The sequence below is a fragment of the Adiantum capillus-veneris genome, chromosome 30 (genome assembly GCF_014529385.1).
Source record: "Adiantum capillus-veneris isolate H3 chromosome 30, ASM1452938v2, whole genome shotgun sequence".
NCBI lineage: Eukaryota > Viridiplantae > Streptophyta > Polypodiopsida > Polypodiales > Pteridaceae > Adiantum > Adiantum capillus-veneris.
In genome coordinates this window covers 69,646,709-69,673,350 of record NC_140960.1, presented here as the reverse complement: position 1 = coordinate 69,673,350, position 26,642 = coordinate 69,646,709, and the positions used below count along the sequence as shown (strand labels likewise).

At 43.9% G+C, this 26,642-nt stretch overlaps 1 protein-coding gene across 1 annotated transcript; it reads right to left on the bottom strand.

Moving 5' to 3' along the window:
- Positions 1-1,125: 1,125 nt before the first annotated feature.
- Positions 1,126-16,676, bottom strand: LOC147418157 (PLAC8 family protein). Its single transcript, XM_086507617.1, has 5 exons — positions 15,871-16,676; positions 15,725-15,788; positions 15,373-15,537; positions 15,191-15,271; positions 1,126-1,922 (listed from the first exon to the last, which is right to left on the bottom strand). Exons 1-5 carry the CDS (start codon positions 16,278-16,280, stop codon positions 1,725-1,727), a joined length of 918 nt encoding a protein of 305 aa, XP_086363743.1. The 5' UTR covers positions 16,281-16,676; the 3' UTR covers positions 1,126-1,724.
- Between the last annotated feature and the right edge of the window lie 9,966 nt (positions 16,677-26,642).

Below are 26,642 nucleotides of genomic sequence, written 5' to 3'. Positions count from 1 at the left end.
CTCTCTCTCTCTCTCTCTCTCTCTCTCTCTCTCTCTCTCTCTCTATGTGTGTGTGTGTGTGTGTGCATGCGCAAGTCAAGAACTGGCTTTGCCTACAGAGACCTCTCTCTCTCTCTCTCTCTCTCTCTCTCTCTCTCTCCGTCAAATTTGCAGGCCAAGGGATGCGTTTGTGTTGGCCATGGACTCAAAGAGAGAAAGGAAGGAATTAGGGATTGGTGGAGGTTGGTACTAAGGATCAAGGAGACGGGCGTAGAGGAGGTGGATGGGGAGGATTAGGGTGGGGGGACCATGGGAATGTGGAGGAAGATTCTATAGAATCTTCCAATACTCAAACCTAAGCTTATTACTTCTTCACAATGTCTACGCACCACTTTTTCACCTCACCCTAATATTGCAAATCCCTCTAGCAACTTAGTGTTGCCACATGCTATTAGTTGATAGAAGCCCTACATACAATTCGGAAGGAACTAGCACTAAGGGGGACTTCAAACAACTCTCTAGAGACACAAAGTCACATCCATGCTAGTGGAACACATGGGTGTCGTCTTCTAGATGGACAACCCTCTAAACATCTAGTAAGAAGACTTTGAACATACATCTTAGAGACTCAAAATTACCTCCACATGGTGGCGAGTGACTTGTTTGGGTTTTACGATAAACCCTTCTTTCATGTGGTGAGCTATTTCGAACCATTTCCCTCACTACAAGTTATGGGGATGCTCGTTGGAAGGCCGTCCGTACAGCCCATCAACTTTTCGCAGTTGGGAAAAGCTACCGCTAAAACGAGGGGGTGTGTATGTGTGTGTGTGTGTGCGTGTGTGTGTGTGTGTGTGTGTGTGTGTGTGTGTGTGTGTGTGTGTGTGTGTGAGAGAGAGAGAGAGAGAGAGAGAGAGAGAGATTGATTTACATCGTAGGACCAATCCCAAGAGACCTCAAAGACCTATCCAACAGAGAGGGAAAGGCGGCCTTAGGGGGGGGGAAGGGGGGGAGCAGTCCATCGGAGTGTGCATCAGGTTTTTAGTCGCTCAAAATCAAGCTGGAAAACAAATGCACATGCCCCTTGGCAACTAACCCAAAAACTTCAGCAATGTGCCCAATGTACGTTTCATCATAGTGCCCAATTGGTTTCCAAAATCAAATCGCGCACGCACCTTCTATTCAATTATGTGCCCAGTGTACATTTCATGAGAGTGCATACATTTGGTTTTACTATTTTAATCAAAATCAAGCTGCAAAATAGTTGCTTGCAGATCTGCATAATATCTGCAAACAAAATAATGACAGCATCCAACAGTCTATTAAACCTCCCCATGCCACCATCAGGCTGCAAGCCATTTCTGCCTGGAATACATTGACCTCAACACAATTTAAGCATTTTTAAGAAGAGGACACTCAAAACTGGGCAAGTGAGAATTTTGTGCTTTTCTCAGGGTGCCACCACCATATGAATGACAAGCGAGCCCTCGCATCAAAGCTTTGCACAAGGGGCTCAAATGGTAAGGGCACACCCTCGTTGATACCGACCAATGGGGAACTTTGCAACTTTTCCTGGTGGTCCAATTTGATTCGATCATTCCAAAAGCCCTACTAGTGGCCTTATCCCTCAGAAGGGTCACAAGACTTTGGCTCTTCATGTAAACAGGGTTTTCCAAGCTTCTTGTTCGATACCTTGTGTTACATTGTCAGCCAGTGGATTGCTGGTTGGATACTTCTTGAAGCCATGCCTAAGAATGGCCATCTGACTCTCTGCTGTCTTCAGGGGAGATAGTGACAACAACAGGCTGTCTTAGGTCTGAATCCTGCTCAGAAGACTCAATGCCTTGCGATGCAGTTGGCATAGCATAGCTTCCCACCCATAGAGTGTCTCCTCTACCGCGCCAACTACCATCCTGGACATTGTTCATTTCTAAAGTTCTGGCCTCCTGCAATAAGAGCATGAGAGAGACAACTAAGAATAAGGTCCAATGCACACACCCAAGCCATCTTATGCAAGCAATTTAATTGCATTCAACGAGTTTTTTTTTGGGTTACGGTGGGGGTGGGTGGGGGGGCACCTGGGGAAGAAAAACAAACATTGACACAATCAAGAAGTTTTCTCTGCAGACACAGCAAACTTGATGTATTGAAGTGTGCTTTTTTTTTGGGGGGGGGGGGGGCACCTGTGGAAGAAAAACAAACATTGACACAATCAGGAAGTTTTCTCTGCAGACACAGCAAACTTGATGTACTGAAGTGTGCTTTTGTTGGGGGAGGGGAGGGGGGGGTTGGGGGGGGATTGGTATCTCCGTATCATATTACACTCTCAGAAATCCAGGATCCCCACCATGACCCAAACAAAAGAAAAAAAATGGTGCTGACATTCTATTACTTGACTCCCCTTGGAGCACCTGAAATGGTGCCTACCCCAAGGGAAAGTAAAGACTGTTACATTAGATGCCCGTAGGCAATTCCAAAGGCCAACGGCCAAAACATAAAAAATTGAAAGAACCACGGGAAAAAACTGGTGATGGTAAAAAGTGCCCTAGCAACTACTGTAGGAGTAAAGAGGAGGGACAGGGTATCCACCAAAGCCACAGCAAGATGGGCACCTCCAAACTGCTGAAAAGCTGAAAACCTACGAAGAAGGTATGGGGCATACAAAACTGAGAGGCCCTAGACAACATCAAAAGACGCACTAAGAGGAGATCCGCTCCTCAGGAGGGTGAATGTCACAAAGTGATGACGCGGCATGACCAACTGGTAGAGAAATGGCCAAGTAACGGACTAACTTGAAGAAATTATGAAGCATCGGTCGTGGCACCCGAAACCCTAAAAGACACAAGCTTGAACTCTAAAAGGGATTTTCATAAAATACATTGACATGCTGACGTGGCAGATCGTACAGACGCTGACGTGGCAAGGTCCAACCGAATTTTCACGATTTGTGTTGTCGTGGCAGGTTGTACAGATTTCCGCAAATTACACTGCTGCTTTTGGGAATCTCCAGCGCTAGCTTTTGGGGACCAGAGCTTTTGGGTGAAAGTGCTTTTGACCTAATTGCTTTTGGGCTCTGTACTTTTGGGCATCCCTTGTAAAGTTTATAAGAGCCCTTGAGGGCTCACTCTACAGAGCATCTGAGGCAGAGTTTGAGAGGAGAGGACCCTCGGGAGTTGTACCTTGTGATCAATAAATAAAGAAATACCAAGAGGAGCACAAGTCTTTGGGGCCAATACTTGTGGGTACAGAACTCCGCCATGACATGTCGACTTTATTTTAAAGTTGTGAAGTATTGTAAGTGATTCTCTCGTGTGTCATGCCAGATTTCCAACTTGGGGTGACCAACTCTATAACATTGAAGGATGGGAAAGGAGGCTGAAGAGGATGACCAAAACTGTTGCCATGAGGTGCCCATCCAAGAGGAAATTGCGGAAACCACAGACCAACACCAGGAAGGCGCTTAGAAGCGCCACCGCAAGAGGGATCCAACAAGGTCGTCGTCGGAAGCCAGCAGAGAAAATGTCAGGTGCAACAGAAGGATTTTGCTCGCATCCCCGCACAAACACAAGGTTACTTCACTTGAAAGAAAAACTAAGAGAGAGAGAGAGAGAGAGACGACACCGTATGTCGGGTCCCAACCACCCTCAAGGGCCCCCTTGCTCTGTTGCCAAAGCAATTCCTTGCTTTATTACTTGCACAAAATGTTGATACAATGATGCTAAATGATGAGATGTTGAGATGTTGATGGGTACTTGATGCTATTGATGTTGGGTACTCTTGATGTGTTGAAGAGTATTGCGGTTACTTGGTACTTCAGAGGCTAAGTGTTGGGTGTTGCGGATACTTAGCACTTGGTACTGCGGGGTACTTCGGTACTTCAGTGCTAAGGACACAGAGGTCCTAATGATCCCTACGCAGAGCTAGGCAGGAGCCAAGCCCAAACGCAAGGGGTGCTAGATGATGGGGACCTGCGTCGATGACAACGACGATAGAGGAGTACTTGTGTTGCAGTACTGCTGAGGGACTAATGGGTACTACTAGAGATACTTGGTACTCCGACGACGACGAAACTGTGGGCTGATCTGCTATCGCCGGGGATGGCGATGGGCTGAAAACTGAAAACGCTGAAGAGATGATGGCTGAAATCTGAAGACGCTGGTGGAGTTACGGCCAGGACTGCGACTGCGACCGTGACGAAGCTAGGGCTGTATGCTGAAAACGCTGAGGTAGGTGGCTGAAAACGCTAAGGCTGATGGCTGAAAAACGCCAGATCTGCTGGGTATTGCTGAGAAGAGGTGTTGCTGCGGGAACTGCTTCTTCTTCCACCTTTTCTTCCTTCTCTAGCGCCCAAGGGGCCACTCTTATAGGTCTTTTAGCCATTTGCCCTTTGATAAATGTCATGTCAAAGCAACTTATTAATGAAATGACTTAAGTGACTCTTCATATGCCTATATGCGCAAGTGTCTTAACTCTGCAAGTGAGAGTATGCAACTATGACCTGCCTGATCATGCACGTCCTTCGAGAGGCTCACAAAGTGACAGGCTAGGTCCTACGCTAGACTCATGCTAGACTGTAGTTGAAGCATGTCCACGTAGACTTAGGTGTTGCGGATACTTGGTACTTGGTACTACAGGGTACTTCGGTACTTGGGTGCTAAGGACACGGAGGTCCTAATGATCCCTACACTGAGCTAGGCTGGAGCCGAGCCGAAATGCAAGGGTGCTAGATGCTGGGGTACTGCGTCGACGACGCAGATGACGATGAGGGGTACTTGTGCTGCGGTGCTGTTGAGGTACTAAATGGTACTACTGGAGATACTTGGTACTCCGATGACGACGAGGACAACGACGAGCCTGTGGGCTGATCTGCTATTGCAAGGGATGGCGATGGGCTGAAAAATGAAACGTTGAAGAGGATGATGGCTAAAATCTGAAGACGCTGGTGGAGTTACGGCAAGGACTACGACTGCGACCGCGACGAAGCTAGGGCTGTATGCTGAAAACGCTGAGGTAGGTGGCTGAAAATTTTAGGTGCAACGGAATGAATGTTAAACTTTGCTCAAGATGAGTGCTCAGAACTGTGCTCAAGGTTCCTTTTACTTAGGGAAGGGAGAGCCTTCCGTTCTTTAGTGAGAGAGTGCAATGGACACAAACAAAGTGAATGGACACTGTGCGTGAAGGTGCATGAGAGAGAGAGAGAGAGAGAGAGAGAGAGAGAGAGAGAGAGAGAGAAGAGAATACGACACCATGGATGTTGTCAAACCCTCCTCCAAGGGCCCCACTCTCGATGGCGAGAGTGGTCTACTATTGATTGCACAATCTGGTACAATGGCTGATGCAAATCTAATGGGGCTATGTCAAGGTCGACGGTGTGGACGACGAGGACGAGACTATGGCTGAAAACTGAATGCTTTGGGGTGCTTCTTGTCTGGCTGTCGTTATCTGCTAAGTCCGATGGTCCTTCGGCTGAATATGCTATTGCAAAACGCTGGTTCCTGCTGCTACATACATTGATGGTGCTGGATCAAAAACGCTGACTAGCTGAGTTAAAAACGCTGATCTGCTGGCTGGTTTTGTCCCTGTTTTGCTGGCTGAAACACCTTGCTGAAAATCGCTGGCAGAAATGCTCAGGCAAGCGCCAAGTGCTGGCTAAAATCGCCGATGCAAAACGCAGGCTGCAAAAACGCTATGATGCTGGTACTGGGATGCTGGTGGAAGTCGCTATGCTCTAGGGCTGAAAACGCTGCCTGAGGTCGCCAAAGTAGGGCTGAAAAATGCACGGGTCCTAGTGGTGAAAATGCTCATGTGTCAAGCTGAAAATGCTGGTGTGTGTGGAAAAAACCTCAGGCTGAGGTTCTTGTTCTTGTTGAGAGTGGGCCTGTTGAGCAATGCTCCTGCTGCCTCCTCTGCCAAAAAGTGCTAACTCTGGTTTTCTTTTATATTATCTTAGCAAAATTGCCCTACCTAGTTCCCAACAAAACTCATTTAATAAATAAGTGAAAACGTCAAAAATAGGAAAAATAGGTTTAATGCACTAGAAAATTCCCCTGATGGATTTTGATGGATTCTTATGGGAATGCTTATGATCATGCTATGTGCAACCGGAGGATATGCATCTACTCTACGTGTCTGGTCATGCAGGGTCTGCGAACAGACTCACAAAAGTGCCAGATCACTTCCTATTCTAGATTGACTTGACTTAACTGAACCCTGATCATGCTGTAGCTTGTCCACGGACACATAGGGTCAAATGTGTCACGTGACATCCCCTCCTTTTCAAAGTGAGGTACTGGTACCGAACTGTATGGCGTCGAGGGAGATCGCCAACAATATCTGAAATCCTTGAAAGGACTCTTCGCCGGCCCACTCTGATGTGTGGATCCTGTGATACTTGAGCTTCATCAAGGTCTGCAACGCTTGCTTTTTTGGACCGCGCCGAAAGCGACACAAAGTCATATGTGGCTCCTTCGATGCTTCAACTTCGTCTAGAGTCAATGTTCTTCCTTATTCAAGAATCTCCATGTCTGAAAATTCCTGAAATCACTTCCAACGCAAAAACATGAACATACCTATTCCATGTAAAGTGACTGGAAAAAATCTTGTCTTCCTCAAAGACTGTGCATGCAATGTAGATGAACAAATAGACGGAGTGCCAACCCGTTCACCACACACATGCAAATAATGAAATCGAATAATCAACTATGGCAATTCACAACGGAAATGCCCATGCTTGGTGCTCATACTTTCTTGTGCTCTCTCTACGACTGTGTCACGCCAAGGGAGAGACATGGAATGTGACTTCCTTGAATGCATACTTTTCAAGTTTTCGTGAGAAATCCGCATACATCCGTGCTCATTCATGAGTGAATTGTGCTCAACGTACAATATGGCATGCCTTTGAAAAGGGATCACAGAAGGACGATGACTAAAATACAGGAAAGCATCACGAATGAAACACTCGAACAATGCGTGCTAACTAATCATTCGAACACATAGTACTTCCTGTAAGGGTTTTTTGGACCTAGGCTCGAGAGCCAAGATCGGTTCATCATGTTTAATCAAACCTGCCTGGTGATTTGCTGTGGACCTCGACTCAAAAGCCAAGATCGATTCTTCGTGATCGATCGAATCTGCAACGAGGTTAGCTTCGCTAGAAAAAGCATCAACTAAACATCATCAACTAAACCATCATCCTGGTGAACAATCACGTCTTGATCATACAAATCATCATGCTTGTGAGAAATCACATCGTGGTCATCATGCAAATCATCATGCTAGTCAGTGTCATCTAAATCATCATGCTCATCATTATCATTCAAATCATCATGCTTATCATCATACAAATCCTGTGTATCATGCTTTGGAGAAGATGAGACCGAGAGAGTCTCTTTCTCCTGAATCCATTCAATCTTCGCCTGCACATTAGAAATGAGTGATGGAGAATGAACAACTTACTCTCCACGAATGACAATGGGAGAGTCACTTTTGGCATTGAAAGTTGAACGTATTTTCCGCCCAATCAATGACAGGGTTATGCTTACGAAACCATCGAATGCCCAAAATCATATCACACCCTGAGAGAGGAGAGACAAAAAAATTTCTATTGAAAGCAGCTTGTTGAACTGTAAACAACACATCAAGGCACTCTTTCGTGATGAGAGAGTCCATACCGGGAGCGAAGCCAGAGACCTCGAGAGGAGATTTTTGACTAACCTCTAGGCGGGCTCTCTCAACAAGAGAGGGACTAATCACATCATGCATACTGCCTGGGTCAAACAATATGACAAAACGCTGCCCCGTCATATGACCATAACATTTAATGACAGACTCGTCAATGGGAGGGTCATGAGAAACTTGGGACACACTCGTGTTGTCATTTATTGCATTGACAGAGGAAGTGGGTTCTGTGGATTCTTTAGATTCATTAGAGTCAAGCTTAGGACGTGTTCTTTTTATGTGACCCTTAATGTGACAATGAAAACAACGACCTTCCTTAGAATAAGTGCTTTGCTCTTCCGACGAGATGTATCCTCCTAAAATTCCTTGTGCTCCCTTTTCATCTGGAGTGAGCTTAGGTTTAGCTTTACCCTTAGATTCACTTTGAGAGTTCTTTTCTGAGAGACTATTGGAAGATTGGTTAGAAGAGTTACCATTCTTACCGTTCTGAAGGTTCTGAACGGTAAGAGGTACTTGTTGAAGTCTTGTTTTCCTTACGCTTTCCCTTGTTGTGCTTCATCTCCTGTGCGAGAGCAATCGCTACCGCCTTGTTGAGATAGATTGGATCGAGCACCTCGACATCATACTTGATATACTCGTCCAATCCATAAAGAAATGCCTCCTTGCGCTCTGCATCCGATTTGCGTAATTGAGTGCCGAGCTGCAAAACACGATTAGAGAAAGACATAACTGTCATACCATTTTGCTTGAGACCGCGCCAATCGTCCTTCAATCGTGCAAGATACTGAGGTGGCATAAATCGCGCCTTGAGCTTGTCTTGGAAATCGGCCCAATTGAAGGAAAGGGACGTGACTTCGTCGGCTTCCTCTAGGTGCGCGGCTAACTGTACTTCTTGCCATGCGAGGTACCAATTTATGGCATCACCGGCAAGGTACATGATTGCCGTCAAAACCTTGCTATTTCCTGTCTTCTTAGTTGTCGCAAAAAAAGCATTAAATTGATGCAACCAAGAATGAATAACCGTGGCATCCAGCTTACCATCATACTTACTGAACTAGATCTTCTCTATGACTGGGTTGTTGGAGTTCGAATCTCGGCTTGCGCTACTTGATGAACTACCAACATCTTGGCTAGCTCGGACTTCGAAGCGAGAACCTGTCGAACCAATTCTTGCATGCGTAGGTCTCTCTGAACCTCACGATCGGCCTCCAAGGCCGCTCGTCTTTCTTCGGTTGCCTCCTTTCTTTGTGCTTTTCTTTCTTTTCGTGCATCGCGCTTGCGTTCCAAAGTAATGTGAGTCGCTTCTTGTTGTGCCGGCGCAACGCGATTCGCTTCTTCTTGTTGTGCCATCATGTCCATCATTGACTTGACCAAAGCCTCCATAGGATTTGGTACAATCCCTGGCGTAGATGGCGTAGGGGGAGCGTCAGGAAAACCTCCATGGTGAAAATTTCTTCTTCACTACTTTCATGCACATCACCTCCATGCGAAGTATCCATTCCGCTTCGGGTGATAACCATGCACTGTGATCTTTGGTTCTTAAGTTCACGAGGAACTTGGGTTCTTGTGGGTCTTGGGTTCTTGGGTTCTTGGGGGTCTTGAGTTCTTGAGGTTCTTGAGGTTCTTCTTTCGCTTGCAGTCTGTGTTAGAGAAGGAACTTTTCTTCATCCAAGTTCTGCTCTTTTCTGCGAGTGCACCCCTTGGCGGCCTTGCGCTCACACCAAGGTTGCTTTTTCCCACCTCACGTCGATTGGCCTGCCGCTAAGTGCACGGTCCGCTCTCAATGAGTGAAAAGAGGCACAAAGGGAGGCTGGACAAGCCCTTCTTTCTTGGGTTTCCTGTCACTCTTCAAAAACACGATTAGGAATCGACACGCCCGAGAAGTCTTGGGTTACGTGCGACCGCAACAAGCAAAAAAAAATTATGTGGTTCTTGTGGTTCTTTCCTTAAGTGATACAAAACACTACCAAAGCTCTGATACCAATGTTAGGTGCATAGGAATGAATGTTGAACTTTGCTCAAGATGAGTGCTCCGAACTGTGCTCAAGGTTCCTTTTACTTACAGAAGGGAGAGCCTTCCGTTCTTTAGTGAGAGAGTGCAATGGACACAAACAATGTGAATGGACACTCTGCGTGAAGGTGCATGAGACTGAGAGACTGAGAGAGAAGAGAATACGACACCAGAGATGTTGTCAAACCCTTCTCCAAGGGCCCACTCTCGATGGCGAGTGTGGTTTACTATTGATTGCACAATCCGGTACAATGGCTGATGCAAATCTAATGGGGCTATGTCGAGGTCGACGGTGTGGACGACGAGGACGAGACTATGGCTGAAAACTGAATGCTTTGGGGTGCTTCTTGTCGGGCTGTCCTTTATCTGCTAAGTCCGATGGTCCTTTGGCTGAATATGCTATTGCAAAACGCTGGTTCCTACTGCTACATACGCTGATGTGCTGGATCAAAAACGCTGACTAGCTGAGTTAAAAACGCTGATCTGCTGGCTGGTTTTGTCCCTGTTTTGCTGGCTGAAACACCTTGCTGAAAATCGCTGGCAGAAATGCTCAGGCAAGCGCCAAGTGCTGGCTGGAATCACTGATGCAAAAACGCAGGTTCATGGGCTGCAAAAACGCTATGATGCTGGTACTGGGATGCTGGTGGAAGTCGCTATGCTCTAGGGCTGAAAACGCTGTCTGAGGTCGCCAAAGTAGGGCTGAAAAACGCCAGGGTCCTGGTGGTGAAAACGCCGATGTGTCTAAGCTGAAAACGCTGGTGTTTGGCAAAAACGCCAGGCTGAGGTTCTTGTTCTTCCTTGAGAGTGGGCCTGTTGAGCAATGCTCCTACTACCTCCTCTACCAGAAAGTGCTAACTCTGGTTTTCTTTTATATTATCTTAGCAAAATTGCCCTAGTTCCCAACAAAAGTCACTTAATAAATAAGTGAAAAATGTCAAAAATAGGGAAAATAGGTTTAATGCACTAGAAAATTCCCCTTATGGATTCTAATGGATTATGATGGGAATGCTTATGATCATGTTGTGTGCAACCGGAGGATATGCATCTACTCTACGTGTCTGGTCATGCACGGTTTGCGAACAGACTCACAAAAGTGCCAGATCACTTCCTATTCTACACTGACTTGACTGAACTGAACCCTGGTCATGTTGTAGCTTGTCCACGGACACATAGGGTCGGATGTGTCACGTGACAGAAAACACTAAGGCTGATAGCTCAATATAAAATACATTCGGATAAAGAGAATTTATCACTTAATACTGAAGCTAGAGTATATAGAGAGAAATAGATAAAGGGAGAGAGATAGAGAGTGAGAAGATCGACACAGTACTGGGGACCAAAAGATGGGCTGGTCTCCCCCCATAATAGTATCTTTATTATTGAGGAGAAGTCTATACAAGCACTCGAACCGAATGCATTACCACATTCGTTCTAGAATAAGACTTGATGGTTCCTGGAAGCCTCAGCTTCTGATTCCTATGGCAAAACCCTATTCCAAGAAACTTCCGTTCCTTATTCCAAATCCTTAAGAACCAAGGTTCTCGCCTCTGGATCTCACCTTCCAGACTCAGAGCATAACATCCCTACAACTCTCTTTTCCAACTCTGTTTCCAGAGTCCTCTTCCCGCAGAACAACTCTGCTTTCCCAGACACGAAGTCCTTACTTGGAAATCCCAACTTCCGGATCACAAACTTGAGCAACTACCTCTCTCCAATCCGTGGATCTACTTCCCAAACTCGGTACGAAACCCTTGGGCTGATCTGGCTCTAGTTCCTCAGAGCGCTTTTATCCTGCAGAGGCTCGTGCCTTCCTATGCTCCTACTCCCTCATGTAGAGGAAGTACACCTGCAATCAAATACTCGGAGATCATAACATGAAAATCGTTACCTTCAAAGTCTCGACGCTCGAAACGCAACTCGGTTCTCGAAAAGCAATTCCTCGGAAGAGATCTCTAAATAGAAAATCCTCTCTTCCAATCCTCCACACAAAAGAGGTGTGTTCTCGAGTTCCTTCTCGTAAATCAGCCCCATCTACAGCGTTTATGGGCTAAAAACAGAGAAAAACAGCAGCTTGTCGCGATGGAAACACGCTTCGTAGGCACTTCTTCGGGAGAGAACTCACGCACGATACACTTGGGACAATCATGGGCACCACCGGCAAACGTCTTCCTTGCGGGTGAACTTTGCAGCAGCATCTCCTTCTTGCAAAAAAGTGATCCTCCTCTTTGAGTGAGGGCATATGATGCTTTTATAGCTCCTAGCCACGAGCACGAATAGCTGCTCGCGTAGAGATCGCGGACAAATTTTATTTTTTTTTTCCCTTGCACTGTTCTGCCAAAAAAAGAGAGAGAGAAAACGTTGGCTGATCTGTTGCCTTATTTATAAGATGGCTGCCCACTTATTAAGTGGGCGGCCGGCGTATTTTAAAATAGTCTGAATCTGCCCAAAAACTCAATAAAACCTTATAAGTTAAAAACAATGCTTTCATAGCACTTCCCAGGAGTCCCTGGATGCAATCACATGCACAGTTACAATGCAGACATAGACTTCCTCGCGGGTAAGCATCTGCTTTCCCGAAAAGCAATTCCGCTTCCTTAGAAAGCATCTGTTTTTTCCTCAAAGTTTCCTCTGAACCCATCTTCATTCAAGTGTTTGCTTTTCCTTGTGCACAATTCTAACACAGTTCGGAATTTCCTCTTGACTATGGATATTCCCTTTCTGATGCACCTATCACCCACCTTGTGATGCATCAGGAATACCCATCACCTAGTCCTTTCCTACCGAACTTACGGTACAATCTCCTTCGCGATGCTCTATGTCACCCATCCTATGACGCATCAAAGATGTCCGTTACCGGATGGTCGGATGCCTCTTCCCGATGCTCCCTGTCACCCATCTGATGTGACGCATCAAAAGTACCCGTTCCTGGTGGCCTTACAGATATTCCCGTTCTCAGTGCCCCGACGTAAGGGGTGCCTAGTTAAGGCCCAAGGAGCCATTGCTTCTTAGAGTGGAACTCCACTACTCCGTGTCTTGTCTCAAGTATTATGTTCTCTACTCAAGCAAAGTGCACAACGTCCCCTATTGAGAGAGAGCACTCTCAAAATCTGATTACAACTAGCACATATGCCTTTTAACTAGCGCACTTAGCTAATAGTAATTCCCAAAAGCAATCACTAAAAACAATTTAGTACTTCAAAAGAGCTTGTTGACTTTTTTTCCAAAAAGCTTTAGCGTGTAAAAATGGCGATGTCAGCATTCGATGCGATCGATGAGTCACAACATCGTCAGAGTCCAAACTTTGTATAATCCCGAAAATTGCAACGTCAATTGCAATGGAAATTTTGGCGCAGTTTGCAGGTTCATATCGTCTAACTCCTCTTTGGTTCCACTAGTAATACTGGTTCCACTACAAATGCAGCTATTGTTGAGTCTTCAGTGAAAGGAGATTGTTATGCTGATGTTGATGCAGAATGGGCCTTTAGTGCAGAGTGCACTTATGATCCTTTTGTCCATGATGCATTTGTCAATTGTTGCAGATGCTAAGTGTGGTACTTTGAAAATGGTGCTACAAAGCACATTACCTCTCATCGTGACTAGTTTACCTCTCTTGAGAATGTCCCTCATGGGAATTCAGTCACTTGAGCTAACAATGCCTCTTATCCGGGTCAAGGGAGTTGGAAAGATTGTGCTTACTGCTGCAGATGGCAGTTCTTTCACACTCGTTGATGCACTATATGTATCTAAACAATTAAAAAGTCGTTGGTTGCCTGATTGTGCCTTGTCGAATCATTATGCAAGGAGAATTATGCAACGGTTCCAACTAAGATAATGGATTTGCATGGTATCCCATGCGAATGCCCATATCGTACAAATACATCGCACTTATGACTGTATGATACAACACATTGTACGACGTCAAATAATCCTTAAGAGTTTTCCTAAGAACACACCGTACTTATCTAAACCGTGTGATATAAATTGTATTACACTATATTTTCTGTATCAAAATGTATCGTACTTTATCGTATGACTATATGATTACAACCCTTGTCACATGCACGGCAGGTAAATAGACTCACCAAAGAGCCGGCAAAGAATACCCTAAAGATTTGTAGCCTAGGGTTTGCCTATGAGTCACAGTAAAAATGTACACATGGCCCATCGATTCACGTGCAATTCCATATACTTAATCCTTTTGATCCAATGACAGGGAGTAGAGTAGCATCCCCTCTATTGTAGCAGGGCACAACATTACACTCCACTGACTGCTAAGCGTGCAAGGGCTTTTTCAATGCTGGGCTGTGAACCAAAGATCTCAAGTTGGAGATACAACTGAAAATTCAGCACCAAATCAGTTCCTCTAACCAATTGGCGTCTAATGCTAGAGAGTTCTTAAATTTTACCAATTATCCGCTTTTTTTGAAGAATTTCTTTTGTTTTCTCATCAATGGGACCTCTACTTCTTACCAAAGACCATCAACCGTATCCTTCGGTACCTTGTCCCCCAATAAACTCACGGAAAGCATTGCAAATCTTCCAATGATAAGGTGATAGTAACTTGGAAGGTAGAATTGATCCTTTCAATCAAAAGTTGTTGATGATATCTTTCCTTTACACCCACACCTTTCTTAATCTAGCCTTCTCCAATTGCAATCAAGGCAATCATACTTACGAGCTTGTACCACGACAATCTCATTGAAAGATAGTTGTTTTTAAGTGAATTTTCAAAGAGACATTCCATTGTCTTTGTACGAGGAAACAAATCTCGTCTTGCTGCATAATATTAATGTATCTATTATCAGGTGGATTGGCAGCCTAATATATGTGAATTCTACATCATGCAAAACAATCTCCTCTTATTGTTGATAATTATGAGGATAATGTCTAGTTGCTCAAAACAATGCTTTATAATCCTAAGGAAGAACCTTGACCTCAAGCCTAAGCTCAGCTCTATGACCTCATTGCGGATGGTCATTTTTGCATACAACATCTAGCAGGTTGACAGTTTTACTCTCCCATGTTCTGCTAAGGATCTTGTTAGATGGGTGAGAGCTCCACTAGAGCCTAAACTTGCTAGATCTCACTGATCGCTTTTTACAATATGAAATGCGCTAATGTGAATTGTTTACATACTTTCAAAGACGGGGAGTCACGCTAAAGGTACCTATACTCAAACATGAGTAAAAGTGAAGGGATAAAAGGAGTTCCAGTTTCCTTCGTTTTGCCACGATATTACATCCTAGTCCCACAAGTTTTCTATCAATGTATAATGGTCCTAATAGGACAAGCAATTTATGCAAGTAAAGATTTAATACAAAACAGGCTTTGTTGCTTGCACGTTCCATCTACATTGGATCAGCTGCTAATTGCAAAGCACACAAATTTCAATCACTACAAAGCTCTTTTAAAGCAGTTCAAAAAGATAATAGTCCTTTAAGCAAAGACATACAAATGTAATTCTTTGAGTTTCCATTGGGACGAAGCAGAAAAGGAAGGAAAGAGATAGAAAAAGGATCATCATGCCTGACATAGTGCACAACAACCACAAATGAAATGATTGAGACCATCATCAAAAGCACTCACAACTCCATCCAAATCGCTTCCCTGTGTAGACAAACATAGCAAAACCTATTGTTTCACCTCTTTCCTTCAAGCATCAAAAGCAAAGACAAGCAGCACTTTATCTAACATAAAAGACACAATACCTTTATGTTAAACTTTCTTCGAATTTGGATACGGTAGAAACTCGCATACACTGCAACACATATCAAAACTGTAATCGCAGTGTAGAGGTACTGCCGACCATAGGCGCAAAGGAAAAGAATGTAGCTGATGAAGGCAGTTACAAGAAGTAGAAAATGGACTCCACCCTGCACTCAGCAATAAAAAAACAGGATGCCATTGATAAGTTTCTAGAAAGCTTACATTGAACAGGCAGAAACTCTTGTAATTCTGGTTCAGGATCACACGCATACTTGCGTTCACACACGGGCGCGCGCACGTGCACACACACACACACACACACACACACACACACACACACATGAGCTAACAAACCTTGGCTATACAACTCCCAAATCCAGCCCTGCTTAGATTCTTTCCGTATGTGACACTTGGACAACTGCCAAAGTGCCATAAAGTACTGTCAATACACCACACCCCAAATCAATGTGCGAGAGAAGAAAGCTAATTAAGTCACAAACCAAAAGGTCCGCAATGCGATCTCCTTGTCTTCAAAGCAATCAAGGACTCCACCTTCCCACATTCGCTGCACACCAACTTCGCAAGCATCTCGTTGGACATCAACCGACAAAGGTTCCCTTTGCATTGCTATGGTTGCACAAAGAAGATCAAAATCCATTATGGGTAAAGCATCTTCTGGCTTTCTCTCCTTATCTTGGGGTGCAAAGATGGGGCTTTGATGCCAATTACTGCCTTTTCCATCAAGTATCAATTGCTGAACCTTTTTGGCAGATGAGTCACAGGCTGCAGGATCATCGTGTTGAGGAGGAGGCAATGATGATGCATTGCTAAACTGTTCAGACAATAGTGGTGAGCATTCACTTGAAAGAGAGGGCCGCTCAATCTGTTCACCATGTGACGCGGCCTCCATTGATTATAACATTAATGTGCAGAGACCTAAATGCCCAAGCAGCACAAGAATGCAGCTTGATGAAATCTTCAGCAAAAAAGCCACAGAATTCTGAAGGGTGGCCAACTCCTCTGTAATCTCTACAAGAAAGAAAGGATTTTCCACTGTCTCAACCACAAAGAAACCGCATTCTACTACAAGTTCTGCTCGGTTCAAAACCTTCCATGCAAACCCACAATCAAAAAGCAGAGTTTAGAAAAGAGCGCCGAACCCAAGCAACAGAACACATCAGCTGAGTTTCTCGTTTGTCGAGCAGAATATCATTCTTCGCGCGGGGGTGAACAAGGGCTGCAGATCTAGGGACTCCCGACAAATCCACAAGGAAGGTCTCACTTCTCTAGCTGTAAAGAGGAATAACATTACTTTCCCCACCCTCTTTTTGTTTCATAATATACTCTATTATTAATAATCAGACCCACTCACCCTTAGTGGGTGGGCCATTCACACACCCACTCACGTGGCGTACATGATTTAAACTAGTCATGTTTGGTTGGCCTTGAGGCAATCTTCTTTGGAGGGTGAAAAAGTAACATCTAGCTTTCTTTTTATGAAATAAAGATAAAGACTAGAATTGGGAATACCATTGATCGATGTTATTGAAGGAACATGGAAGGGTCTCAGATTGAGTGTGCCATGCCAAGGCACAAAAATGCCTATTTGCAAAACAAAAGATACAACAATGTGGACATTGTCCTAGCAAAAGGATAAGTTTACAAAATTGCAAGTGAATTCATGTTGATCAAGCATTTATTTTGCCTTCATTTGTATTTAAAAGACACCATTTTTCCAAGATATAAACAAAACAATAACGCTCTTCACACTATAGCAAATAAACTAAGTACAGTAGAAAAAACGGTGCATGGACTTCAAAATTATGGTGGAAAATTGGCACTCTATCTCTCTGGAAGTTATAAGAAATGGAAGTCATGTCCTACCCCCAGTCAAGTGCATAATCGATTCTAGTACACATGCATGGGAAATAAAAGCAACATAATGAACCTGGAAGTGTTGCCAATTTGGTGTTGTGATTCCTATATTATAAACTTCATTTGTGTTTGTTATGCACACGAGGCAAGAGGACAAGATATGCAGCAAAGGCAAATTAAAGTTAAAGACAATTGTGAGATATAACAAGAATGGCTCTCTCTCTCTCTCTCTCTCTCTCTCTCTCTCTCTCTCTCTCTCTCTCTCTCTCTCTCTCTCTCTCTCTCTCTCTCTCTACTAAGGACATTGGTGTGCTCTTCTCCACCCAACCACATCCTCTTATAGGGCTTTCTAGCTTCTATCTTAGTCATGAAAGAGAGTTCTCGTCCTCAAAAACATTAGAGAAAACCAACCTGCGAGGGGGAGCCACGTACAAGGGGAGCTACCACCCCACCCTTGCATACCCACACACATGGGGGCCACAAGGAGAGGGAAGTGGGGACTCAAAAAATGAAAGTATAGCACATGAATTCAAATTAAGGGGTTTTTAATTGGGAATTTTTTTCAAATATGCGTAAAATTACATTTTAAAAAGGGGGGTTTTATTACATTTCTTGAAAAAAATCCGTTAGTTTTATAAGAAAAAGGGTTATTTTATTACCTCAATGCATGTGAGTATAGGGGGGGGTTTGATAACTTTTGAACGCATGTGATATATGTGATTTCTTGTAAATGACCCCCCGAGTGCCCACATCTCATTTGGGAGAGTAGAAACCAAAGCCGATGTGACCACCTGCAAAGAGAACATGCCACATGCAGCATGACAACACCCAAGCCCACTGACCAGAAGTACCAATAATACAAAGCGGAAGAAAACCTCCTACAATGACCAGGAAGAATCCAACCATGAGCAAAGCCAATGATGAAGTCATGGCGAACACCACCATAAAAGACAAGGGCGTGGCAACCATACGCAGAAAGTGCCACCAAAGGGCCTCCAACTGCCACTTTTAGACGTCCTTTCAATCCGCCAAACACCGTTCAACATTGGCTAGAGCCAAGTACCCTACCAAACCAACAAAACAAGATCGCATGATCGCCCTTTTCCTCTCCATGGAGAGGAGGGAGGGGCGATCTTCTCTCTTTGCCAAAAAAAAGTGATCGGGTACAATTGATTTGGGGAGGCATCCTGGTGTCCCCACTCAAGATGAGTCCCTACCCCCAAGGCCAAGCCACCAACATCATGCCATTTATAGACTAAAAATCCAGGAAAGATTTGAATCCTTCAATGCTTCACATGTAAACGTAAAATGTGTGCCTAACTCCCTTCTTCACTAAGGCTTGTTTTAGAAAGCCAACAGAACTTTGAGATTCCAAAGCAACCAAGAACTTGTCAAGGAATGGAACTTGTCGGTCCCTATTAGGGTTGAGCGGCCTTTTCAACCCACGTGACTGGGGAGGCTCCGGTTAGGCTTTGGGTGAAACTCAACCTGTAGGGAAAGTTTGCTATGGATGGAAGACATTGGCACATAAATGGGTCCTTTCAATAATGGAGAGATGGTAACCGACCCCATCACCACGTGTAGAAGAAGGAAACCTTTTCGTTGACCACTCAACTGCGCACAATTTGTTGCCTCCTCTATGACTGTTGCATATTAAAAAAAAATGTATTCTCCTTCTCCCCTTGGCTACCGCTTGTCTACATTCTATCAGTCGTCCGCTCGTACCTCCGTTGCCTTGCCCACCTGCTATCATCAAGCCCTTCTCCCACATCCTCACACCCTTTGTTGTGTTGGCCGCCCCTAACATCTGTGAACAGCAGTTTCCTTTATACTTTTGTTTTCCATAGGATATCTCATGAGATACCCTTTAATGGAACCGCAAAACCATACAATTTTGGGTTGCTTCTTTTAGTAAGAATAATGTATTTATTTTAATTTATATATATATATATATATATATATATATATATATATATATATATATATATATATATATATATATATATATATAATGCAATTAGTGGATGATTATACATTGCATAATTGTCAAAAATATAACATGATTGACGTCAATTATCAAAACATAACAATAGGGGGTGGCGGGGGGTTGTGAAAAGAGAGAGAGAAATGAAATGAAATGTTATAGTAACCGTCTTTAAAATGCAAAAATTAACAAAGTGAGACAATCCTTGTGGATCTAATACAATGTCTGGGTAAGAAAATAGACTAAAATCATCATCGTTGTTGTCAAGTCCCGTGGATGCCCGGCATTGGGCGTCGTCGCAAAAAGTATTGCATTAGTCATGGAATAGCTTCATCAATGTCCATCGTTGTAAGTAGTCATATCGGGAGGGGAAAGAGAGAGAGCGAAATGAAATGTTATATTACTCGTCTTCCAAAGGCCTATGGGACCAACTGATACAAGTCTAATACAATGCCGAGGTACAAAATAAAATGAAGTAAAGTGAAAAAAGAAAATGTTCATCAGCATCGTCAATGCCCTGCCTCGGGCGTCATCAGAGAAAGGATTGCAGCAACAATCAGAGGTGAAAAAGGTGCAACATCAACAGGGCCATCTAGGTAGTTACACATCATTCATGGCTGCCCAAAGTAAACACAAGAGCACCCCAGCTGAGTTTAACTTGAGGGAGACCAATCCCAAGCTAGCAGCACTGGCACAAAGGATGAACATATTACAATCAGTGAAAACAAGCACTTACGATCTTGTTGAGAGAATGGAGTACCTTTATGTGAAGGTGGTTAAAGCTTGAGGTCTGGCAGCCAAAGATATCACTGAAAGATCTGACCCTTACGTGCTCATCAAGGTTGGTAATTTCTTAGCAAAGACCGGTGTCATGGAGAAGACACTCAACCCCAGTGGAATCAAGTGTTTGCCTTTGGGAAAGATGAGTTCCAAGCCCCTCTTTTGGAGCTCTATGTCAAAGACAAAGATACTCTAAAGGATGACTTTCTTGGGTATTTAAGAGTTGAGATTGCGGAGGTGCCTACACGGGTTCCATTAGATAGCCCTCTTGCACCACAATGATACAAGCTAGATAGCAAGAAGGGACATTTTGCAAACCTTGGGGAGATTATGGTCTCGGTGTGGTGAGGAACTCAAGCTGATGAGGCCTTTCCATAAGCTTGGCAATATGATTCTGGTGGACATCCTGCTGCAAGGTCAAAGGTCTACTTGTCCCCTCGATTATGGTATCTTCAAGTAAATGCGATTGAAGCTCAGGATCTCCTTCTTCCTGGTGACAAAAATTGGATTCCTCATGGCTTCGTCAAAGTCGGCTATTGTACGTAGTCCTCTTGAGGGAGAAAGACAAAGAAAAAAAAGAGAGACGAGGGCTCTAGTCGCTGAACTGCTGCATCAATTTCCGCCTCTATAGGTAGTGTACTGGGAAGGGGATGTGGAGGCGGTGCAATGCATGATGGTGTGAGGAGAGTGTGCAGTAGCATGGGTCTAGTGAGGGACTCGTGACCTATTGCAACACACCTACATAAGGGCTGACGTGGAGGTGATGGCCTTGGAGCGCATGCAGCCATCAGACATAACCAAAGGCGGGCATGCAATCAGTTACCCGAGTTGGTCTAGGGCGTCAGATTAAAGTGAGGATGGGGGGGGGGATGAAGGAACTACTGCATGGGAGTGGTTGGCGGCCGTAGAGAGAGATAGAGTGAGATTGAAGGGCACGCGACTGGGGCTAGAGTCATGCAAACTCAGCATGGATGATAGTTAGTTGCAAAAGGGGTGGTTAATTAAAATTAGCAGTCGAGGAGAGCTCAATGTGTGTGTGTGTGTGTGTGTGTGTGTGTGTGTGTGTGTGTGTGTGTGTGTGTGCGCAGCATGAGGAGCAACGACTCAATGAGAGAGAGAGGTAGCTAGTTAACTGGTCGATTTGACAGAGACACCAACTTTGGAGAGTACACCTGTGATAGAGATCGCACGTGCAAAAGTTGAGAGCCGCAAACATACGTGGAGTTGGTCTAGATTGGAGGATTGAAATTTGCATGGTTACTGTGAGGCCGCCAAGCAAGTGTGATGTCTGCAGATCAGACGAGGCTACTTCTTGAGTTCTTTTTTTTTTGTTTATAGCAATTGTTGCTTCGCCAAAAGTTGTACTATTTATTTGCAGCTGACGGGTGGAAAAAGGCTTGACCGATCTAGGCCTATGCTAACAAATATACATTTTGAACATTGTATCATTCAAGTGCTCTTTTATGAGCTTTGGCCATTTCTGACCGGCCGGCCAGTTTGTACTCACTTTGACCATTCGAGAAATCTATAAATCAAATACGTGCAAGAGGGAAATGGTCACTCTTGCATGGGGGGAGATTGAACCAGTGTTGTCTGCGTTGTTCTTCTCTCCTCTCCTCCCTTCTCTCTCGCCGTTCCGGCGTAGCACTCCGCTCTAGGAGGTGCAACTGCATGTACTCTCTCAATCTATCTCGCTCTCTGTCTCTCTCTATTCGTGTTGAGCTCGACTATGGATTTGTGCGAGTGGTCAGGTATGTAGATTTGTTCATTTATGGCTTGATGTGTGCTATTTTGGGTATTTTGCAGGGCTCGCCACGCTCCCATTTGTAGCAGTGGTATCAGAGCACAAGGCTACGCTCTTGGTAACAAACAGTCAGGAGGTCTACAACAACTTGGTATCCTAGCAAAACTATATCTTTGCGATTCTGCACAAGAGATAAGTGCAACTACACAATTCTTTTCTATTTCATTTAATTTTATTGTTTTGTCTCTCTCGTGTTGTGGCAAAATCTTTGAAGACCTTAACAATAATTTTTCATTGATTTGTGATTAGTATGAGAGATCCAAATAGAGAGTAGAAATAATAATATTTTATATAGTAAGAAACGCATTAACGTTTCTAATATAGTGCTTAGCACTCTTAATAATTATTATTATTATAATATCAATATAACCAGTCTACATATTTCATTAAGAGGAATTGATTGATGATGTGTATAGTAGTCGAAGAAGAAAGGAAAAAGGGTTAAGTCCGGGCACGATCACATAGGACGCCATATAGTAGCTGGAAGAATCAATGGATAGCAACATACACGAGCAATAATGTCGAGGGTGGTCGGCTCACATTGAGCATGTACATCTGGCAAAATAAAAGAAGGGCGTTAACCTAGTTTCTCAATGATCATTATAATAGCGCTTATCAAAATTAATTAACTAGTTACGGGCCAATGTACAGTTGTAGTAGTGCTGGGCGACTTAAAGCAGGTGCGAGAGAAAGACAACAAATCGAATCTAGCATTGGAATAGAGAAGTGAAAGAACATGGTCATCCAAGGCAAGGTGAGCATGTAGCGTGCAACCTGTGCGCAAAGACACAAAAGAATGACAAAAAGATAACCTTTGAATGCCCCATCTAAATGAAACAGGCAACCATGTATTAATGCAATAACACAATTGGGTATACCATAACATTAAAAAAAGTATAACAAAATAACTAGCAGATGTTACCATATACATGTGGTAGTGATGTGTGTGAACACACTAGGACCGCTGCGGCATTTTTTCCCTCTTTAGGAGGTTTTTTCCCCCGTGCATTGTATATACACCCATCACTCTAGGGCTATCTATCTTTCCATTGCACACCAAGTAATACACTCTCTATTGTGTGCCTTGAGCTTCCTTCGTCTGCTCCAAGCTGTGTGCGTTTCTCTGCAACCCTAATTCCAACAGTTGGTATCAGAGCGGGTCACGCCCTCCCGGGCTTAGTCGCCAGCTGCTCCAGAACACGCCTACTCATTTTCTCCGATTTCAGTGAGCTTTGGCGAGCATTCGCAGGCCGACAAAATTTTTGGTTTGGGCTCAGAATTTTGATTTGGGCTCATTTCGGCCTCCGTTTCCAGTACAGGCAGTACTGCACAGGCTATTTCGTCATTTTGTGCAGAATTTTTGTCAGTGCCGTTTTCTGCATAACAGGTGCCTTATAGTCTTCTATGGTTTGTGCTATATAGCACAGGTTGTTCCCGCTCCGTTTCTCCTATTTTCGGGCAGTTTTCACATCAGGTGCAACATTTACCATGGCTGACAACAACAACACAGATGTGTTCAAGATGTTTGCTGCTGAGGACAGGTTGGATGGGGACAACTACCCTATGTGGGCTTATATGATGCAACATGTTGTTGTGTCAAAGGGTGTTTGGAACATTGTGCAAGGCATTGATGTACGTCCTGGTTCTGAGGATGTAGGCGATGTTGAGGATGTTGCAAGTCTTGCTGCAAGGATTGCAGCTGTTAGAGTTGTTTTGCCTACGGTTGAACAAGCTCGTTGGGATGTTAAGGATCCGCAGGCTCATGCATTGATTGCGTTGTCTGTGAAGCGCACCATTGTTCCTCACATCCGTTCAGCAAAATCTGCAAAACAGGCTTGGGATATTTTAGCAGGTCTTTATGCAAGCCGCAATGAGGCTAAAATTGCTTTGCTGCGTAAAGAGCTGGAGTCGAAGATTATGCATGAGAAAGATGATATGGACACTTTCCTTGCTAGTGTCAAGGATATCAATAAGCAGCTTATTTCTGTAGGTGAAGTCATTTCAGATAGTTCCCTTGTGCAGACTGTTCTTGATGCCTTACCAGATTCCTACCAAACTTTTGCTAGTGGAGACTGATGACCTAAGGAAATCCTTAAGTTGTCAAGTTTGATGCATTATGCACATTGCTGTTGCAAGAGTCACTTTCTAGAAAAAACAAGACTAGGCAGCATGCAGTTGAACAAGGTTTTATTGCTTCTCAAAGAAAGGGTGGTAACAGTAATGCAGCCACTTCTTATGGTTCTGCTGCGAGTGGCAAAAATTCCGTTCCTAATGCTTCTACTGGCAGCACTTCGTCTGGCAATTCTGGTGATAAGGGCAAAAAGAAGATGCGTTGCCATTATTGTAAAGCTAATGATCACTTGATCAAGTCGTGTCCTAAGTTGAAGGCCAAAGAGGCTAAGAAGAAAGAGGGTGGTTCCATTGCAAATGCTGGTTCCACTACAAATGGAGCCATTGTTGAGTCTTCTGTGAAAGGAGATTGTGTTGTTGATGTTGATGCAGAATGGTCTTTTAGCGCAGAGTGCACTTACAATCCTGCTGTCCATGATGCATGCTTGTCAGTTGCTACAGATTCACATGTGTGGTATTTCGACAGTGGTGCTACAAAGCACATTACCTCACATCGTGAATTGTTTACCTCTCTCGAGTCTGTCCCTCATGGCAGTTCTTTCACACTTGTTGATGCACTTTATGTACCTGGGATCAAGAAGAATCTCTTGTCTGTATCCGCACTTGCTAGACTTGGACTTGTAGTCAAATTTGTGGATGACAGATGTACAGTTCATGATCTCAGTTTTGGTGATGAAATTTTTGCATCTGGGCTTTTGTGTCGTGGGTTGTATAAGCTCACTTTGTATGACAAGTGTGGACAAAACTTTGCAAATGCTGTTGCAGATTCAAGGGCTATTTCAGATGCAAAACTTTGGCATGCACGTTTTGGTCATCTGAATTTTGCCAGTTTGCTGCGTTTGCAGAAATCTGATATGGTTGCTTCTTTGCCGCCTCTTGAAGCACCTGTCAAACATGTTTGTGAAGGCTGTATTTTGGGTAAGATGCAACGTTCTAAGTTTCCAAAGGATGGTTCAGTTCGGGCCACATGCAGGTTGCAGCTTGTGCATAGTGATGTTTGTGGGCCCATGCAAACTCCGTCCTTGGGCAATTACGTGTACTTCGTGACTTTCATTGATGATTACTCCAGGCATGCATGGGTATTTCCGCTTAAAGCGAAGTCCGAAGTTTTTATGTGCTTCAAACAATTTCTGGCTATGGCTGAAAATGTCTCGAAATGTACTATGGGCACCCTCCGTTCCGATCTAGGGTGGGAGTATATGTTTCATGAATTTAATGCATTTTTGGCTAGCTGTGGGATAAAACACCAATGTACAGTGCCTTATACACCTCAGCAAAATGGTGTTGCTGAGAGAAAAAACATGTCACTTACGGAAATGGCATAATGTATGGTCAAAAGTCGAGCTTTGTCGCTTTTTTTTTTTGGCTTGAGGCCATCATGTGTGCCACCTATGTACTTAACAGGTGTCCTACGGAATCTTTGCAGTCTATTACTCCATATGAAGCATGGCATGATAGAAAGCCTTCTATTGAGCACATGCGTGTTTTTGGTTGTTTGGCATATGCTTTGGTGCCAGAAGTGCAGCGCAGAAAATTGGATGATAAGGCTGTCAAATGTATTTTTGTTGGTTATAGTGTTGAAAGCAAAGGTTATAGGTTGTATCATCCGCAAACAAAACGTATTCTGGTTTCACGGGATGTAGTATTTGTGGAAGATTTTGTTCAGCCCTTGCTGTCATGTACTAGAGACAGTAATGTAAGCTCACAGGACATTTATGACACTTTGGTACCTCTTTTCAGTGGTGGAAATACGAATGTAAGTTCCAATGAGGCAAATGTACAACCTATGGGGGTTTCTGAAAATGTTTTAGATCAGCCTATTACTGATGCATATGTACATGATGTACTTGATGAGGAAAGGGCTGAAAATGAGCAGGCTAGAGGTATGCCAAAATGGCTGGTGCACACTTTGCGTGACAGTAAATTGGATGCACCTTTGTCTAGTCGTACTCGTTCAGGCTCTCGCCATGCATGTTATACATCAGATTGTTATGCTTTGGCTATGTCTAGCTTACATGATGTTGAGGAGCCTCTGTCTTTTGATGAAGCATAGAATTCAAAAAATTGGATGGCTGCCATGCAATCAGAATATGATGCACTTATAGAAAATGACACATGGACTTTATGTGATTTGCCTCCTGGCAAAAAGGCCATTGGTACGAAGTGGGTTTACAAGATGAAACGCAAGCCGGATGGTGAGATCGATCGCCATAAGGCTCGACTTGTTGCAAAGGGTTATGCACAGCAAAAAGGCATAGATTATGAAGAGACTTTTGCTCCCACTTGTCGTATGACTACTGTGCGTTTTCTATGTAGCTCATTTTGGTTGGGATGTACATCAATCAGACATTGTTACTGCTTTCTTGAATGGTGACATATTTGAGGAAGTTTATGTAACACAGCCTCGCGATTTGGTCATAAAAGGACAAGAGGACAAAGTGTGCAAATGTAACAAGGCTTTGTATGGGTTGAAGCAATCTCCTCGTGCTTGGTATGAGAAAGCTGACACTCATTTGGTCAAACAAGGCTTTCATAACACTCCAACAGAAAGCACATTGTATGTAAAGCGTGAGGGTGATGTACTTCTCATTGTGGTTCTTTATGTTGATGATTTGCTGATCACTGGACCAAATGAGAGACATATTGCTGAATTTAAGGCTGATTTGAATGCTACTTTCAAGATGAAAGATTTGGGGCTG

Coding starts and splice junctions, on each gene's coding strand:
- LOC147418157 (XM_086507617.1), bottom strand. CDS start 16,280: ATGGAGGCCGCGTCACATGGTGAACAGATTGAGCGGCCCTCTCTTTCA. Junction 15,538..15,724: donor TTGGGAGTTGTATAGCCAAG/GTTTGTTAGCTC, acceptor TGCTGAGTGCAG/GGTGGAGTCCATTTTCTACT. Junction 1,923..15,190: donor GTTGTTGTGCACTATGTCAG/GCATGATGATCC, acceptor CTCTTATTGCAG/GAGGCCAGAACTTTAGAAAT.